General features: G+C 39.1%; 1 protein-coding gene across 7 annotated transcripts in view; it reads right to left on the bottom strand.

Moving 5' to 3' along the window:
* The window catches only part of WDR33 (WD repeat domain 33), a 68,075-nt gene that overhangs the window by 49,058 nt on the left and 523 nt on the right, over window positions 1-18,494 (bottom strand). For all 7 annotated transcript variants that reach the window (XM_051626989.1, XM_051626987.1, XM_051626983.1 and 4 more), the window contains exons 2-6: window positions 3,807-4,032; window positions 2,127-2,195; window positions 1,586-1,690; window positions 928-1,023; window positions 311-462 (exon numbers count right to left, since the gene is read on the bottom strand). In XM_051626989.1, coding sequence (XP_051482949.1) covers window positions 311-462; window positions 928-1,023; window positions 1,586-1,690; window positions 2,127-2,195; window positions 3,807-4,010 — 626 coding nt within the window. In that variant the 5' untranslated portion in view covers window positions 4,011-4,032. The remainder of the gene's footprint in view (window positions 1-310; window positions 463-927; window positions 1,024-1,585; window positions 1,691-2,126; window positions 2,196-3,806; window positions 4,033-18,494) is intronic.

Here is an 18,494-nt window from a genome sequence, read left to right as displayed (position 1 = left end):
CAGTGCGTATAAAGAGGAATAACTGATACACATTGTCACCATATAAAAATGAAAAGAATACCAGTGCAAAATGCGGCAGACAAATACATCTCTAACATATTGCAGAGGCGGATACTGGGACAATACTAATTCAGAAAGGTGCCAGCAAAACGGTGAGAATGTGGAAACAAAAGAAAATACTCTGTTTATGTGGTGCAGGAAGTTTCCCAGAATCTGAAAGAACCCATGCATTTCTGCACCCAGAATACACTTAGAGAACAGTCTAATCATGGCAATAGGTACTACAGAAAATGGTATATTGTGTATAAACCTGGCCTCTCTAATCGCCTCCTTATGTGCCTGGAACATCTTGACGTTGTTCATGTTGGATTGCCAGTATTTCACATATCCCCCGTGGTCTGCTGTCAGCATCCACATATCATTGTGTGACCAAGTCATAGCCCTTACAGGGCTGTCGTGAGCCTGTAAATTCAGAAACAAAACTTCTAGCAAACATGTTCAAATACTATCTGATCCACACAAACATGTATTAGTCAAGTTCCTACTTAACAGCTGCAACAAAGAAATCAAAACCATTTTAATCTAGTTAGAATCAGGATGTTATTGTGGAAACAAAAATCCCTTACTCTGTATACAATGGTCTTCTAAATGATAAAGAGCATCCAAAGTGTGTGTTTATTATTACAAACACTCACAGTATGTTCTTGAGAACAACTACTGGAGCATATGGAGATGGAATGAGAAGCATTAGATGAACTGCCTATAGCCACAGTCTGACATGGGATCAGAGCAGAAAATAAAAGACCTCTAAACCTCCCACTACTGCACTTAGATCACAGACCCATGATGAACAGGGTGAAGATATGTTCCTAAAACATGCTCCAAGACCTCAAGGAAACAAAACGAGATCTTGAAAGATGAATTTACCTGCAATATCGTTTCAAAATTGAAAGTCAGTCCATTCCATAAAGTGAACTCTCCACTAGATGCACCAGTGACCAAGCGTCTCCCCTCAGGAGTCCACTGCAAAAGAATAATTTAACTAAACTGTGCAAATACAACATTAAAATATTTCATCACAATTCTCCAAATAAATCATAAGCTTCTTCCAGGCAATCTGCAGAATTAGAATTTACTAAATTACTTTCTCGAGGATGTAAAATGGACAAAAATGCAGAAATGTGCCAGAGGGCTTCTGACTTTCATAACACCAGGACAAAGCCCACTGTAAGAGGAATGTAAAAGATCTCATCGTAGAGAAGAAACAGCTTATGGGCATCAATATATTTTCAACACACAATATCCTTACTAAACAATGCTGCTGACATCACAGAATATTACAAGAGTCAAACAGCACAGAGACTGAATTGCCTTTTTTTCTGCAAGTCAAAATATATTACCTTCCAGACCCATCCATTTGATTTCCTAAAACTCTCCATGGAAAGACTAGACACAGTAGTAGTCCATACATTCCACAAGTTTGTTTGCTTTAGAAATGTTGTAACTGTTACCTTGTTTCTTTTTTTGGTTAAGAATATCACTAATTTAAATTAATACAACTAAGGAAATCCAACACTATACTCACCCTGACAACAAACACCGGGCATTTTACTTTATTAGTAGACGTCCGAACAAATTTTGTCGTTACAGCATTCATAGGGTTGTTCAGCATTCCTATAGGAGGAACCAACTACAAGAGAAGAAACACTAGATTTAGTAATGACATTTCTAACCAGAAACTGCAAGTCAAGTCTACGCTCTGAACACCCATTTCTGGAAAAACACATTTTTCCTTTGTGGGGATGTTACCAGAAAAGTCAGTCAGTAGAAGTGTTCAAAAGTCTGCAAGATTTACCATATCAAAACACTCAGAAGCAGCAGCTTTGCAAGCTCAGTGCTTTATGATAGCTCTTATATACAAAAATTAAAAGCCTATCAAATTTCAGGCTCTCTTCATGGAAATGGATTTCAACAGAACAAGATAATGTAGAGTGAAGATACCCTTGCTATCTTCAAGGCTTCTTGTGGACAAAAAGATAACCTCTGCTGATGGATGGAATCCTCCTGATTTTCTGGCCAAATCTTATTCACAGAATTTCATCAGGGAATAGAAAGATTTTACTTACATCATTATAATATCCTGCATCAGGCTGGATTGCTCGCATATCTCGCTGGTCTCTCTGCCATACTCTATTCTGGAAAGAAGAAAACTCCTAGTTCATACCACTGCTATACTTCATTGTCAAACAACAGAAAATAAGGAACACATTGACAGCACATTTGGGAAATTCCAAAGCACTCCAAGGATTTTAGAAGAAACTCAGTTAAAATAATTTGGTCTCAGGAAACCTGTAGAATTTGTACAGCATAACCAAAAGATTCAAGAATGTTTAAAGTCTTAATTTCATCAGACTAGAGCAGCTCATTTAAAGTTGCAGCTTAACTGGGAGGATTGGCTGGTTCACAGGAAGGCTGTGCAGCCATTCAGCAAGATTTGGACAGACTGGAGAGCTGGGCAAAGAGGAACCTCATGAGGTTCAACAAGAATAAGTGTAGAGTCCTGCTCTTAGGAAGGAACAACAACATGGACCAGAACAGGTCTCCTGTGGAAAAGGACCTTGGAGTCCTGATGGACAAGTTATCCATGCAGCAGCAATGTGCCCTTGTGGCCAAGAGAGCCAATAGTATCCTGGAGTGCATGAAGAACAAGTGTGTCCAGCAGGTTGAGGGAGGCTGTTGTTTCCCTCTACCTGGCCCTGGTGAGACCCCCCACCTGGAGTCTTGTGACCAGTTCTGGGCTCCCCAGTTCAAGAGGGACAGGGATTTACTTCAGAGAGTCCAAAGGAAGCTACAAGGCTGAGTAAAGGACTGGAACACCTGTCATATGAGGAAAGGCTGAGAGACCTGGGGCTGTTTAGTCTAGAGAAGACTGAGAAGGGACCTTATTAATGTCTATAAATATCTGAGGGGTGGGTGTCAAGAAGCAAGGGCTTAAATAGAAGCAAGGGTTTAAATAGAACTTAGAAGATAAATCTACTGTTAAGAAAACCTTCCAAGTATTAACACCTACAAGCTACAATTGTGCACTTGCCATAGCAGATCAAACACATTTAATCATGTCTTTGCAATGTTTCTGTTGAGATTCCAACAATTCCTGTATTTACAGATTTTATTCTGTTGCTTCTGAGCCAATATCCAGTACTTGTCCAGTAAGCAGATCCTGATCATAAAACTGTATTTCTTAAGAAATTAATACCACTCCATAAGGAAAGCTCAATGATACGCATTTTTACAGGAATACAAAAATTCACTTAAGTTTTTCTGTAAGAAAGAGATTTTCAGAGACCACAGTGCAAGCTGCAGTGCTATTTAGTAAAATTACGAGAAAACATTTTCACAGTGCCCTGGCTTTGGAAAGAAAGGGGTAATGGTTTCTTTCCCATTTCTGGAAATCTCTATTTCAAAACAAAAACAGGAATAACTACATTATTTATAATGAGTTTTTATGGTCACTGAAAAGTCAGAACACCACACAAGACACTCAGTCGCACTCTAGGTTGGAATCCCAAGACAGACTGCAAAAACTGGTGTTCACACAAAGCACATCATCAGCTGTGCACACATGCAGTTTTACTACCATGGACCAACCCCCCAGCATTCACATTTCACCAAATTCACAAGCATTTGTCATGTAGTTTGAAAAAGCAGCAGTAGATCTCCTAGTATTCCAGACTGCTCTGCGGCCACTGAAGAAGCACAATGACAAGTTCGAAGAAGGAAAAAAGTTTTTCAAACAACTCACTAACCTCCAAGTATTTAATTACAGAGGGATTGTAGTCTATGGTCTTTCGGTTCACAGCTTTTCTCATCCGCTTCCCATCGAAAGTGAGCTGCTGCATCGCCTGCTGCTGGGCAAAGTCAGGCCTCTTGTAGAACAGCTGCCGAGGCGCCTGGTGCTGGAACCTTGGCATATGGAAAAACCGGGGCGGGGAGCCAATCTCTGTGGCCATGGCTGATCTTGGTTCTGAAAGACTGCAAGAAGTGAAAGACTAAGTTGCTATCTAATAATGACAAAAATCCCATAACAGTATCTCCACTACATTCAGTTTACAAGTGTGAATAACAACTTCATACAGCACTATTTATTGGGAAGAAATATTTGAAGGTTCCTCTGAATAAAGATTATCTGTTCCCCGTGCCACATAGGTTGGACATTAGGAAGAGACAGGTCGGACATTAGGAAGAGATTCTTCACCCAGGGGGTGGTGGAGCACTGGAACAGGCTCCCCAGGGAAGCAGTAATGGCACCGAGCTCAACAACATTCAAGAAATACTTGGACAACACATTTAGTTTGAACTTTGGGGTTGCTCTGTGCTGGGGCGAGAGCTGGACTTGGTGATCCAGGCTGTCTGAGGAGGTGGTTGAGCCACCATCCCCGGAGACATCTAAAAAGACAGATGTGGTGCCAAGGGACAGGGTTCAGTGGTGGGTGTGGCAGCGTTAGGGTAGTGGTTGGACTCAATGATCTTGAAGGTCTTTTCCAACCAGAGTGATACTATAACACTTACAGAGGAGTGCTTAAGTAGTTTGTTCTCCATCAAGAGGAATTTTGCCATCTCTAAGCAATAAATGTGAGGGAAAAGAATGTCCTCAGTAAAAGCACTTTAAGTAAATGCAAGAAATGTAAGACCCTTCAACTTTTTTTAAAGATGGTATTTCAGATTCAATATACAAGATACACCACATAGTTTAACTATTAACTATTTAACTATTAAAAGTTTTAAAGAGCTGCCTCAAAACCTTATTCTAGGATCTGAACATTACATTCCCTTTACATAAGTTATAGCAAATATACCACAAGTAACATTTTACCTGTAGGTATACTTTCAATTTCATTCTTGCAACATAAATGGATTATGTATTTATCAATCTACGATAAAGAGAGCCAAACATAACTTCCCCCAATAAGATTCACTGACAATGTGAAGAAAATGCGAACAACAGAGAGAAAATGTCAATATTCAGATTTTTTCTGACAAAGGGAAATTGGTCTAAAACAATTCAGTCTTTGAAATCCTGAAATTATGAGATCTATCACAGCAACCTCTTCACAGCTGAAAACTACAACATACACTGTCTTTTAAATATACACTAACTTCAGACTAAGCAGTGACACACTCCGAACAAGTGAAAGCTCAAACTTAATTTTCAAGTTGTACTCTTTTCCCATCCTGAACTCATAGTTTGGCAAAAATGTTTGTCCTGGTTGAGCCAGGATGAAGCCAATTTTCCTTTTACTGATTTTTTTTTTTCCTTCTTTTATTTCAGCTTTATTTTAACTAGCACCAGTGCGTTCTAAGACTGCTGAGAGTGGAATGTTTTTCTAACTGCTGGGTCTACAAGATCGCACCTTTACTCTGCCAGCTCAGACACTATGGGGAGATCTATGACCTCCCCCGTAGGAGGCTGAGTTAGACAGACAGCATTGACAAAATTGGCCAGAGATATTCCATTCCATATAGCTATGTAAGCTCAGAGGAAGGTCAGAGATCACAGAAGACAACTTCCTTCCTGCTTCTTCTTCCCTTCTCCTCCATCCATGGCCGGTGTCCAGGGAGGACTCCGTCCATCCATCACCATTGACCCCCAGGCTCCAGCTCTCCTGACCCTCATCACTCTCCGTTTTCTCCAGCAGCTCTAGAATTCTTCGGGACTGTTCGCAGCTCAGGAGATGCTGTGGGAGTTGCTGAGGGTGGAGGGAGGCGAGAGGCTCTTGCAGATTATCTGAACATATTTGTATATAATTGTATATATATTTTTTTATATCATTAGTGTTGAATTAAAGCTGTGTAGTTTAGCTTTCAATCCAACAAAGTCTCTCTCTTTTTCTCTCTCTCCTTCCCTACCTGGATGGGAGGGGGAGGGGATCAAGAGCATTGTTGTCAGACCTGAGTCAAACGGTGACAATGTTAAACGAAACTAAGCTGGCACACTCAAGGGAAAGCAAGGAGGTAAGGAAACCCTTTGCTGCATGAAAGCTCAAGTGGTTACACAGAGTGAATTTAATTAAAAAGAATGGAAATAAAACTGGTAGAATTTTTCTAAACAAGTTGAAATAGTATGTTTATGAATTCATGACTGTACTTTCTTATTTAGTTAATAAAGTACCTTCAACTTGAAAGAGTTGGAAAGTTATTTCAACCGCTGGCTTTGAAATTTTATCTTGCCTTTTTTGATGCCAATAATAGAAAAATGCTTCCTTTTTTAAACAGCAAAATAAAGCTAAGACAGAAATACTAGACATAAAAGAGTAAAAAGCTGTGCATAGTATGGTTCTTGAGAGGCTCTGTGTACAGCAGATTGCCCTTTAAATATCAGGCAGTTTGTTGGCAGGGGGCAGGGATTAACCTTCACAGGCTTTGCAGACCTAGAAGTCACACACTGCTTTCCACTGGGACCTGAAAGTGTGTCAGGCCAGCTACAGCTATCTATGACACCTGGCTGCTAGCCACACCACTACTGTACAAGGGGACAAACCAAACTATAGCCTTTACAACTATTCTGCCTCATACCCAGTGGTGTCCAAATACTTCCACATCCATACCACCACTGTTACAACACTGCTAGTACAACATTAAGCTTGTCTGAGGCATGGAAGAGGTACCAAAACCTTCTCAAAGTACAAAGTACAAGTACCCTTAACACTCAAGATTTCCTTATAACTTGTCAGAAGGTTGCTAACTGTTGTACAGAAAATTTCAGGTGTTAAATCTCAAAGATAAAATCAAAAGTATAACAGCATTTTTATAACAAAAAAGAGAAAGCAGCTTCTTCACAGGACCCAAGCAAGCTGGCATCAAATATGCAAGTCTTCTTAAGGTAGTTTTAAAGCTTCTGCATTACTCAGTGGAAAAAAAAACCACCAGAGAAAATTGCCAGTACCCTCAAGTTTAAAGATATCAATCTGTATCAATCAGTAATTTAAGCCAGAGGGAAGAAGTTATGTTTTTCAAACACACACATCACTACTCTCTTACAGACAATGCAAAAAGAAATTTCAAAACCAAGCCCAAAAATGGAGAAAGATATATGCTAGAACTTCCAAACACACTCTGATCAGATATATTTGCAGGAAAACATGACATTAGAATGCCTTTTTAGAGACACCCTCCAAAGCAATACGTAAACTCAATTTCAGGAAACAAAATCTCCCAAAGAATTATTTTCAATTACAAGCATAGGTAAATAAATAATAATCTATGACATGGATTAATTTGGATTGCACACACCCAAAACTATTGCAAAGTGTCTAGCTTAGATAATCACAAAATTCACGTAACATGCAATCAACATCAGCAAAAACTGCTGGTTAAAAGATGTCCAAAGGCATAAACTTGTTAATTACACCACTTCAAGCCTACAAGACCCTTCCAACTCATTACTTTGACAGGACAACATATGACATCACAATTAAAACATGGCAAAGGAGATAACAGCATTAGAAAAATGAATGGCTTATGTTCTAAGCTATTTTCCAGCTTCTGAGATCACAAATAGGCACCTAACTCCAACTACAAATTTTGCAGAAACACTTTGTTTACCCAGCTGCTGGGGATAATTTTGTTCTAGTAACGCCTCAGATATCATGCTTTTATCCACATAATATCCTGATGCCCAAGCTCTATTTGCATACATCATATACATAAAGAGGTATCTAAAAAGTGTGCACATACACATAAATCACACAGAGTGAAAGTTCTAAACAAAGAAACTTTAGAAATTAAAGTTATTTTTAGCATAGATTCAGTTAAAGATGAAAGCTATGCGTTTATTTCCCAACACCTCTACTTCGGTCAGGCAAATAAATCCATTTAAGTTATCCGCATCCTACTTTGTCTTTTGTTGGTACAACCGAATGCCCCAACAGTATCTCCTTTAGATATTCTGGATGAGCTAAAAAAGTGTCTGAATTCATTGTGCCTAGAGCTAAAGCTCCTGTTGTATTGGGAGCATGAGTAACTATAGAAGCAACAACACTGAGAACCAAGGTCAGTCAAGAAAAAGGAGTGAATGAGAAACCCGAAAACAGATACAGGCTAAAAAAAAAACCAAAACAAACGAAATATAGTAATAATTTAGTTGAGATATAACTGGGCAGAAGTTCGTGATTCTTACTTTATAATCTTATTTGGGTATGGCTGTTTCTTTGATATCAAAATGAATCTTCTAGTAAGTTTGAATATTGTCAGATCTGGACAAAATAATGCAACTAAAGCAATTCACGCACAATTTAACTAAATAAAAATAAAACAAGCTTAGTCAAACCAAAATAAAAATTCCAAACCATCCTTCTGCACAGGTTTAACCTGACGAAGTTTGAAGAACCACAGTCATACCTTATACATATGTGCGCTTGCAGCCCAGGAAGCCAACTGTATCCCGGGCTGCATCAAAAGGAGCATAGCCAGCTGGTTGAGAGGTGATTCTCCCCCTCTGCTCTGGTGAGACCCCACCTGGAGTCCAGTTCTGGAGTCCCCAAAATAACAAGGACATAGAACTCCTCAAGCATGTTCATAGAATAGCCAGGAAGATGATCAGAGAGGGCTGGAGCACCTCCCCTATGAAGACAGGCTGAGAAAGTTGGGGTTGTTCAGCCTAGAGAAGAGGAAGCTCTGTGGTGACCTTACAGCAACTTTCCAACATCTGAAGGGGGCCTACAAGAAAGCTGGGGTAGGGCTTTTTACATGGGTGTGTAGTGAGAGGACAAAGGGCAATGGATTGAAGCTTAAAGAGGGGAGATTCAGGTTGGACATTAGGAAGAAGTTCTTTCCTGTGACAGTGGTGAGATGCTGGAACAGGTTGCTCAGGGAGGTTGTGGATACCCCCTCCCTGGAGGTGTTCATGACCAGGCTGGATAGGGCCTTGAGCAACGTGATCTACCAGGAGGTGTCCCTGGCCATAGCAGGGTTGGAACTGGATAACCTTTAAGGTTGCTTCCAACCCCAACCATTCTATGATTCTGTGATACTAAATTCACCACCTCTTCCAGAGCTCAATACTAAACAAAAAAAATATCCAATTTATCTGTCATCTTGATGAATTTTATATAGTTACCCCAAAAGATCATAATTAATAAAGTCTAATAACTTGTAACTAAAATATGCTTGCTTTATTTTCACTGAAGTCAAGGCAAATCAGGTGCAGTACAGCAAGTAATAATTTGAATACATCCAAAGAAAAGTATGTTTCCAAGGGGTAGAACAGAAGGCTACTTTCCTGGGGAGCACAAGCAGTCGATTACTTTGCAAACCCTGTGCTGCCCACTACAACAGAACATGCTGCAGCTAAAAAGACACTCCCCTGAAATGGCTAGACCAGCAGGTGCTTCAAGTTTCTGGAATGTATCTGTATACTAACACTTAAATATGTATTAGTTAAACAAACGACATGTAGGCTTTAAAACAAGCACTTTTACAGTGTGACTGGAACAGTGAAAAAGACCTCAGCTCAGGGCCACCGAGATGCTGAGGGGGCTGGAGTATTTGCCCCTTGAGGAAAGGCTGGGAGAGCTGGGGCTGTTCAGCCTGGAGAGGAGGAGACTGAGGGGGGATCTCATCAACCCTTATCAGTATCTACAGGGTGTGTTAGGAGGATGACGCCAGACTCTTCTCAGCAGTGTCCAGTGACAGGACAAGGGGCAATGCGCACAAACCAGAGCACAGGAGGGTCAAGTTAAACATAACGAAAACTTCTTTACTGAGAGTAACACAGCACTGGGACAGGCTGCCCAGAAGAGGGTGTGGGGGCTCCATCTCTGAAGACACTCAAAAACCACCTGGATGCCATCCTTTGCAACCGACTATAGGTGAAGCTGCTCTGGTAGGGGGGTTGGACTAGAAGATCTTCCCCAGAGGTCCCTTCAGACCCTGACCACTCTGTGATTCTGTAATAGTAAGTATTTGCATTGCAATAGTACATAGTAGTCCAAAACATAGTTCAGGACATTCAGTAAAGAAAAAAAACACAACAACAACAACGAAAGTAGAACCACCCTCAGCTACTTTGAGACTTCTGAGACAGAAGTACAAGATGAGAACATCACAAAGTTAGCATAACAACTTTATTGTTCAATACATCAGTAGCAAACATCATCTTTCTTTGACTAGACAAGCACCTTTACATCTACAAGGTATCTGACACTGCCTAATTTCCTTTTAGTATAATTTCTCTAAGTTAAAAAATCCTATTATAAATAGTAATCTCTGCAAAAACACAACTCTGCATTTTTTAATGTGTATATTAAGAAATCTGTAAGCACACCTGAATAAAAACACCTGTTGGGGATGGGGGAGGGCAGGGGGAGGGCAGGGAGGATCAGACCAAATATAATTTTAAGTTATTCCTTTCCATCTTTTACAGATTATCAACACTGAGTTCAAAAAAACTTGTTTTGTCCTAGGAAGAACATGCAACTCTGCTCTGGAGATGAGCAGTGGGTTCTTCCCAGTTTTGAATCAGTGTTTCTGCATCTCTCTCACTTCATTCTCCCAAGCAGATCCGCATATGATCTACAAGTATCAGAAATTCACACAACTAAAAATGCTGCAAAAACAGCATTAGCAGCAGCAAGCTTCCACTACATTTTTCTGAAGATACACTTCAAAACCACTGAAGCTGCAGATGTCACCATTTTTCTAAAAACTGATCATCAGTTTCCTTTACGGAAAATTAAATAATTCCCCCCTGAAAACACAAAAAAAAGAAGGTAAAAAAAAAATTATACTGATTTGAAAATCTAGTGAAGAATACACTAAACTGACCTGTTCCTTCAATTGCTTTGTGCTTCAGTTTCTTATTGTATTGACAAAATATTTAATCACACTTTCAAAACAAGATTACCTTGAGTCTGAAAATTGTACATTTGTGTGAGGCACTCCAGAATCTCAAATAATTTCACAAATAATTTCTTTCCCACTAGTTATGAAATAGCCTGTATTAAGCAGGAATATAAAACTAGTAAAAAAAAAACCACAACAACATTCTCATCTTCAAAGCCACTCTGTGACCTGTCTTGACATTGAACTGCATTAACAGAAAGACACTGTAAAAGGAGCACGTAAGCCAGTGCTCAGGAAAGTCTGCACCAGTCCACAAGATGCAACAATGAAGTGCAAAGTTGCCCAACTTAGCCCAGTGGTCACAAATTGATATATTTTTTTCTAAAGCAGACAATAAAATGTATACCAGCAGAAAAAACCTACACAATGTTTTGTCCTTTGAGTATTTTAAAAGCTTATTCCCACTTCTGGATTACATAAGGCACAGCAATAGCACAGCAAATAGTCATTTTCTGCATTTTTATATGCAGACTTCAAAAAATTTTCTAGAAAACATGCAGACATGAGGACAGTAAGTTTAAACCTAAGGAAGATAAGACCATTCCTACAATCTAAGAACAGACTCCTTAATTATCCATAGGTGCTGGAGGTCTGTAACATGCCAAATCACACAACTGAAGCCAAAAATACTGGTCTATGTCATACAAGATTGCTATTAAGCAACATTACTGCTCCCTGCAGCAAGCAGATCTCCTCAGGGTTCTCCTGCTGTGCTCCCTAAATCCATTAGCATCCACTCTTTATTGTATTCTGCTTGTGAACAAAACCTTCTTAGAAATGGGTATTAAATTCTGGCCATGCAGAGTGGGGGAGAAAAGGATTTGGCAACTTTCCCCATTACAGTCACTCTATTCCAATAGACAACATTAAAAAAAAAATAATTATCTCCTACACCTTCATCAAAAGCACAGAAACAGATACAAAATCATTAACAAAGTTAAAATAAACTGCTCTGCCCAAAAGGTTCAATAATCTCTTACTTTGAAGCCCTTCAAAGATTTGTTTCAAACACAGGCCTGAGTCTACTACACTAGCATGATCAAGGACCTAAAAATGCAGAAGTCTATTTTTTTCCGCTATTACTTCAGTTCCGTACTTTCCTCAGGCCCAGTTTCACTACGAAGCTTAAAGGTCTGGATTTTTAACACAACCCAAACACATACACAAAACAGAGTCTGAAAGGATAGAACATGTAACATTTCTAGCATACCTCTCAAGAAAACACTCATCTTTCACTGTACAGGGAGCTAGACCTGGCAAAACGGTGATTATTTTGTTGCAGTTCAAAGGGTTTATTCTCTGCAGGAAGAGAAGTGGTGCTGATATTTTACAAAAACTCTAACCCTTTGAAGTTTCACATGCAAACACACTATGGCCAAGAAACTCTGAAACAGTACAGAAAGCAGACAGACAAATCTGACATTTGAAAATTTGAAATTAAGAAATCTAAAAGCCCAAGAGATAACAGGCTATTGGGAAAAAGACTTCAAACAGCCAGTTTGAAAGTCTCAGGCTACAGAGCCTGTGTGACAATCAGCAGTTGAGTGTCTTTAGCTGCACATTAACATGCATATTTAACACCTTTGTATTTCACATTTCTATTTCTAAACAAATACCTAATAATCAAACAAATCTCAAAAATCCCTCACTTTATGTTCAAACAAAACCCGTGACTCATTCTAAAATACGTACATCATAAAGTTCCGTCCACAGGACTGTAGAGACACATCTTGCTTTACCACTCTGGCTACACTAGAGAACAGTGCTTTCACAAGTAAACCAGCCTAGAACTATTCCCTGACTGCAGCTCACAAAAGCAATTTGTACAGCAAGTTTCTTGAAGTGTACTTCGAAATAACCACAGAAGCCACCATATGAAGTAAGAGGATGTTTGGCAGACTGCACTTAAACCTCAGTAAGAAGATGCACAGGATTTGGTCTGCTGCCATGTATTCAGTACTACTGATTTGATAAGTTTACTTTAAAAGTTAGTTTACTTGCAATATTTGAACGATTTTTCACCAAACTGTCTTTTACTACTGTGAGTCACTATGATAACAACACTTCATCTTAACTGGTTAAAAAGCATCCAACTTGGTTTTCATGTTGATTTACTGATGCTGCCTTCCCTTGGAGCTACCATTTGGTCAGAAAACAAAAACTTTTGGAACAACTTTTAAATCATACAACATAGCATGAAAAATACTGAAAAATACTGAAAAACAACAAAGGAAAAGCAGTTTAAAATAAAAGAATGTCTCTCATCCTTGCTAATCCTAAATATCAAGATACTCTTCAGCTGGTTTTACGTCAGGACCAGCTGAACATTAACCTTGGCAGAAAAAAAAAAAAAAAAAAAAAAATCACAGCTAAATCTGCTTGGGATGCTCCTCTTAGTTTTATGGAATACACAGTTCACTTTATTTATAAGGACAACAAATGGCAGGTTCATATTCAACTTGATATTAAGGACTTCCAGATCCCCTCCAGTGAGATTGCTACTCAGCCAGTACTTTGTAGCTTGCACAAATCCATGAGGCTATGCCCCACAGCTCCTTGCTGATCTTCAGAACATTTCTGCTGACCCATTCCTCAACCATATCTAGGACCCTCTTGACTCAAGTGCTACTGTTCAGGTACGTGATCCCAAGTCACCAGACCATTGTCATCTTTCACGTGATTGAACTGGAACTTTCCTGGATTCCAGAGACAAATTATCATTTAGGTACCATACCAAAGAAATGCAGACCTCTTGCTTTCACTTGTCAAAACTTAGAATCATAGAATTGTTAAGGTCAGAAGGGACCTTAAAGATCAAGTTCCAACCCCCTGCCATGAGCAGGGACCCCTACCACTAGACCAGGTTGCACAAAACCTCATCCAACCTGGCCTTAAAAACCTCCAGGGATGGGGCATCAACAACCTCCCTGGGCAAACTATTCCAGCTCCTCACCACCCTTAGAGTGAAGAATTTCTTCCTAATATCTAACCTAAATCTTCCTTCTTTCAGCTTAACACCATTACCCCTTGTCCTATCACTGTCTTCTCTGATGAAAAGCCCCTCCCCAGCTCTCCTGTAGGCCCCCTGCAAGTACTCGAAGGCTGCTATAAGGTCTCCCCGGAGCCTTCTCTTCTTGACTTCTGGTAGAAGATAACTCCTTAGAAGATTCAAGCCCTCATCTGTATAAAACACAAGAACAGCAGAGAAAGGAGAAAGAGTGGACAAAAATTAAGTAATGAAACATAGCAACCAGTATCTTTGTTTCAGAATCAATCTCCTGAAATTCTCATGATAAACAGAACAAAATCCTTATTATCTAAGTACAGTCTGATTCTCTTCACACTATTGAACAGAAACATAAGCTTTAATATAGTAAACAAAGCTGAATATCTCAGTCCCTAAGAGTTGCCAATTCAATGCTGACATGAATATAAAGCCTTTTTAGTAAGACTTCGGAATGAATAAGAGGTGTAACTTGTTATAAAGATTCGCCTTTCATAACCTTTATCTATTGAATGCCTGACAAACATACTGAGAATTTCTGCAGCTTTCATGTAACAGCAAACCTTGAAAGCATCAAAAGAGAAGAATTAAGAAAATCTTTACTTCATGACACAAATAACACTTTTTTTTTTCCTTAGTGTTACTGACAAATTTGTCCTGACAAATGTTGTTTGTCATTACCAGTTTTTAGAACAAATAAAGGTAAAAGCGATAATATCTTAAGTTTCCTTTTCTAAGAAACTGAAGTCCAGAAAGGGGAGCAGGAAGAAGGGAAATAGTGCTATCGTGTGTGAGCGTGTGAAAAAAATGTGGCTTTATACGGTTAAGCAAGAAGTGTAAGAAGCTAAAAAAATCCCCACAACTTAAACCCATGTTTTTCAGTAGTTATTAACCATGTCAAATGTTCTTTTTCTACATCTCTGTCTAAAAAGAGATTTTATACTTCAGTAGAACACTTCAAGACAACTTATTTTTATTTAATTGCATATTTTAATGGTAAAACCACCCATCACCCATGTCTACCCGCTGGCTAACTTGCATTCAGAAGCAGAGGCTCTGTGCAACAGAAACCCCATCTTACAGACACTTCAAAGTTATTTACATACTTCATGTACTCAGTAGAAGATGATACTGAACACTTTCACAGCTCTACAACACACTACCCCACAGTATTTTCCCAGCAATATTAACGGAATTTTTTTTCCTATGGGGTTTTTGATTCTCTTGATCCACCTAAGAAACCACTGTACTAAGAGACCCCTTCTGCTAAACTCAGTCAAAAAGCAGAGCAGTTTCTCAGCCGCCTTACTATGGAGTTCCAGGAATGCCTCTACTGCCACAGGACATAAAACAGATGACCAGAAATAGGGTCAGTTACCACTTTGGGCTGCAATGCCAGTGTAGATGACTGCAGATGTGCAGGGGACAGGGCAGAGCTGCACCATTAGGCAGCCCTCAGGCTGCAAGTCAAGCACTTACACCAGCTGGAGCTGTGCCACTATTTATGCAACCCAAAATGCAGGTCCTACCAGACTCAAATTTACAGATGCATACTTATACACCCATGGTAAAATACAAATCACTGTGTGGCCACAACTTCCTAATGAACACCAAACCAATAGAACACTACAGACTCCTTCTTATTCAGCATCTCTGGCCTCCAGTGAAGAGGGTTGTGGCTTCCCCCTCAAGTTAAAACCAGGAACACAGCTTCCCAGATAACCTGGAACTGGTTTATCATGGCTGCTTTCGTAAGGCAGGATCATAATTCTTCCACTTTGCAACCAGGTGCAGAGCTAAAACAGAATACCAGCTGGCTTAGCTTTTTAAGAGCATAAAATTTGGTCTCTAGTATCTCTCCACATTCAGAGAATGTCTTACAAACTGGAACTGTGGTCACTTAGAGCAACTGAGAAGGAGCTGTGCCAAAAAAGCTGTTATGGCTCAAGTGAAAGTGCCAAATTAGTAGTAGACTTAAATGCTTATGTTCTGACTCTTGTGCTGACACCATTAAAAGTACTACAGTTTTCATGTTTCTTTCTGGGGTGTTTTTTTGTTGGTTTTGGTGGGGTTTTCACTTCCTTAAATCGAGCTCCCTTTAAGCAAGGGAAAACAGCTTGAAATCAAACTTTTAAAATTAGCAAACAATGAAGGGCTGAAATAGCTAGCCACTTTTCTAATGACAACCTCCACACAAACACAGGTTTCTACCATGCTACAACACACTCAAGACTTTACCTACCCCCATAATCAACTTCAAGCTACATTTTCACAAACCGAAGAACAATTTTAACCAGTATTCCACATCACTGTCCTCATGCTAAAGGTGTTATCAAAAGCCATATTACACAACAGAAGAGCAACTAGCTTACCTCCTTTCCTGGTAAATATAAACTTCATATCGCATTTCAAGTTTCACAACAGAAGGACTGTAACACACAGCCTGAATGTGGAGAGCTCGTTGAACCAGAAATTACATTCTATTCATGCTGAGTATGTTTTTTAAATAACAGTGAGCAAGAACGGCTTGCTGGTACATTTAGCACCGTTTTAAAAATTGAGATCATGGATGCTCTAAACTGGAGAGGAACGAATAATAACAAAATACTAGCAATAAAGAACTATTTAGCTATGAAAAGGTCTACTTCTCTGCTCTTTCTCTCAGAGATTCTCTGTGATAAGAGCAGAAAACAAAGGTTATCTTACGGTTTTAATCTTTTGAAAGACCTTTACTGTATCCCCTCCCCACCATTATGCCCCAACAGTGCTCAGTTTAACTGAGGTTTACTTATCAATGACATTTCTTCATGAACTATACCAACTAAATGTGCATATCTTTATTTTGACTGCATATAAAATTCACAGTACTAAGTTGATTCAGTATCAGGAATGAATATGGCAAATAAGAAACAAATTTTGTAAAATTCACAAACACTCCAGATACAGCTCTCAGCTTGTTTTTGTAGCTTTCCTGCACAAAGATATGAGTAATTTTCTAAATTATAAGCTAGAGTAACATCTCAGCAAGGCTAAAATTATTTTATTTCAGCATCAGTGAACAAACTATGAAAATTCCCTAAATACCAACCCAGCAGCTAGCAGATACAAAAAAGTGAAATATTCTGCATGCAACCACGTCAGTAAAAAGTTAAATTGTACTCTTTTCATATCCACACTCAAGCAAGTATTTTCCTTTTTTTTTTTTTTCCTCAGGTGAGTCAGAAAACTAAGATTTGCTACAGTTGGGAACAGACCTTTCACATCCTTTCCTCAGATCAAGGCCTCTATTTGCTGCAGCAAAAGGTGCATTTCCAGGACCTCTATCTCAAGTGCAAGTTAGGATCACATTTTGTTACTGCTTCCTGTGCTAACCTCTGCTGCTACCAGGAATAGAAAACTGATGAGAAGTTTTCCATTCCAATGGTCCAAACATCCTAATGTTTACTGCTGCAGGGTACCAACATTGCAGGTACCAGGGAAAGACTTTATTTATAGTGACTAACATTTAAGTCAAAAGGTTTTAGCAGCTGTAGATCATTAAGCTATTAGCACCAACATCCTCTGCAGCTCAGAGATTTAGCTTTTATTCCCCAGTTTTCACTATTTAATTCTCAAAATTGATGCTCTGATCTGGTAGTTCCATCCACCCTGGAAAAGCCCAAAGCAGATAGGTCATGTAAAGCTTAAAACTTACCTTCTAACTTGTAGAGCAGAGAATTAAAAAAAATGCTAACGGCAAAGATTTTTCTCATCATGGTGTGTGTTTATATTAGAAGTCTTAAGTACATTTTCAGATCCTCCCATCAGAAATACATCACAACTGAGTAAGACATTGTGAACCAGATTTTCAACTATGTTTCATGATTATATATTCTTATACTAGAGATGATGGCAGAATATTGCAGCAAACTGCTGAGAAGTGAAAGTCAATTTAGCTGATAAAGAATTCAGGAGAAGGGGATTATGAAGTATTTTGACACAGTATAATATTAACTCTGACAAATATGTACAGAGTGCTGCCTTTCTTACAGGAAGGATAGAACAATTTGGGTTAAGAAAAATATAAAAGAATAAACATCTGCTGCAACAAAAAGAATAAGGGACTATTGTCTACATAGAAAAATACTACTCACAAATTAAGGATACAATGAGGTGCAAAAGCAGTCGAGTACAGAACTACTCACCTATGACAACTTCTGTATTACAAACTGACACGCTCAATTAAGTACAAATATTTCAAAATGCTGTTTGAAACCATACAGCTATCTACTCATATCAATGAAGCTAAGCATCAGTAAGAGAGAAATAATATGCGTCTTCAAGGAGGCACAAAGTTTAGTTAATTCTCTCCAACAGAAAAAAGTTGGTTTTTTTTTTTCAAGTTTAACAGGTCACCTAGGTTTACCACCGAGATCATAGCTGTAGACCAGTAACTCCCAATCAGTGAAACGTGCCACTATACCATCATTAAATCCATCCACCCTTCCAGAATAAGCAAATGCGTGCTACACCTGTAATGGCCAGAGCTTCCCGCACGTCCAAGCGGTCACAACCCAATTTCGGTTCGGTTACACGGTGGAGGAAAGAAAAA

Source organism: Apus apus, chromosome 8 (genome assembly GCF_020740795.1).
Source record: "Apus apus isolate bApuApu2 chromosome 8, bApuApu2.pri.cur, whole genome shotgun sequence".
Lineage (NCBI taxonomy): Eukaryota > Metazoa > Chordata > Aves > Apodiformes > Apodidae > Apus > Apus apus.
Note: the sequence above shows the minus strand (reverse complement) of the source record. Positions and strands in the feature narration are given on the sequence as shown.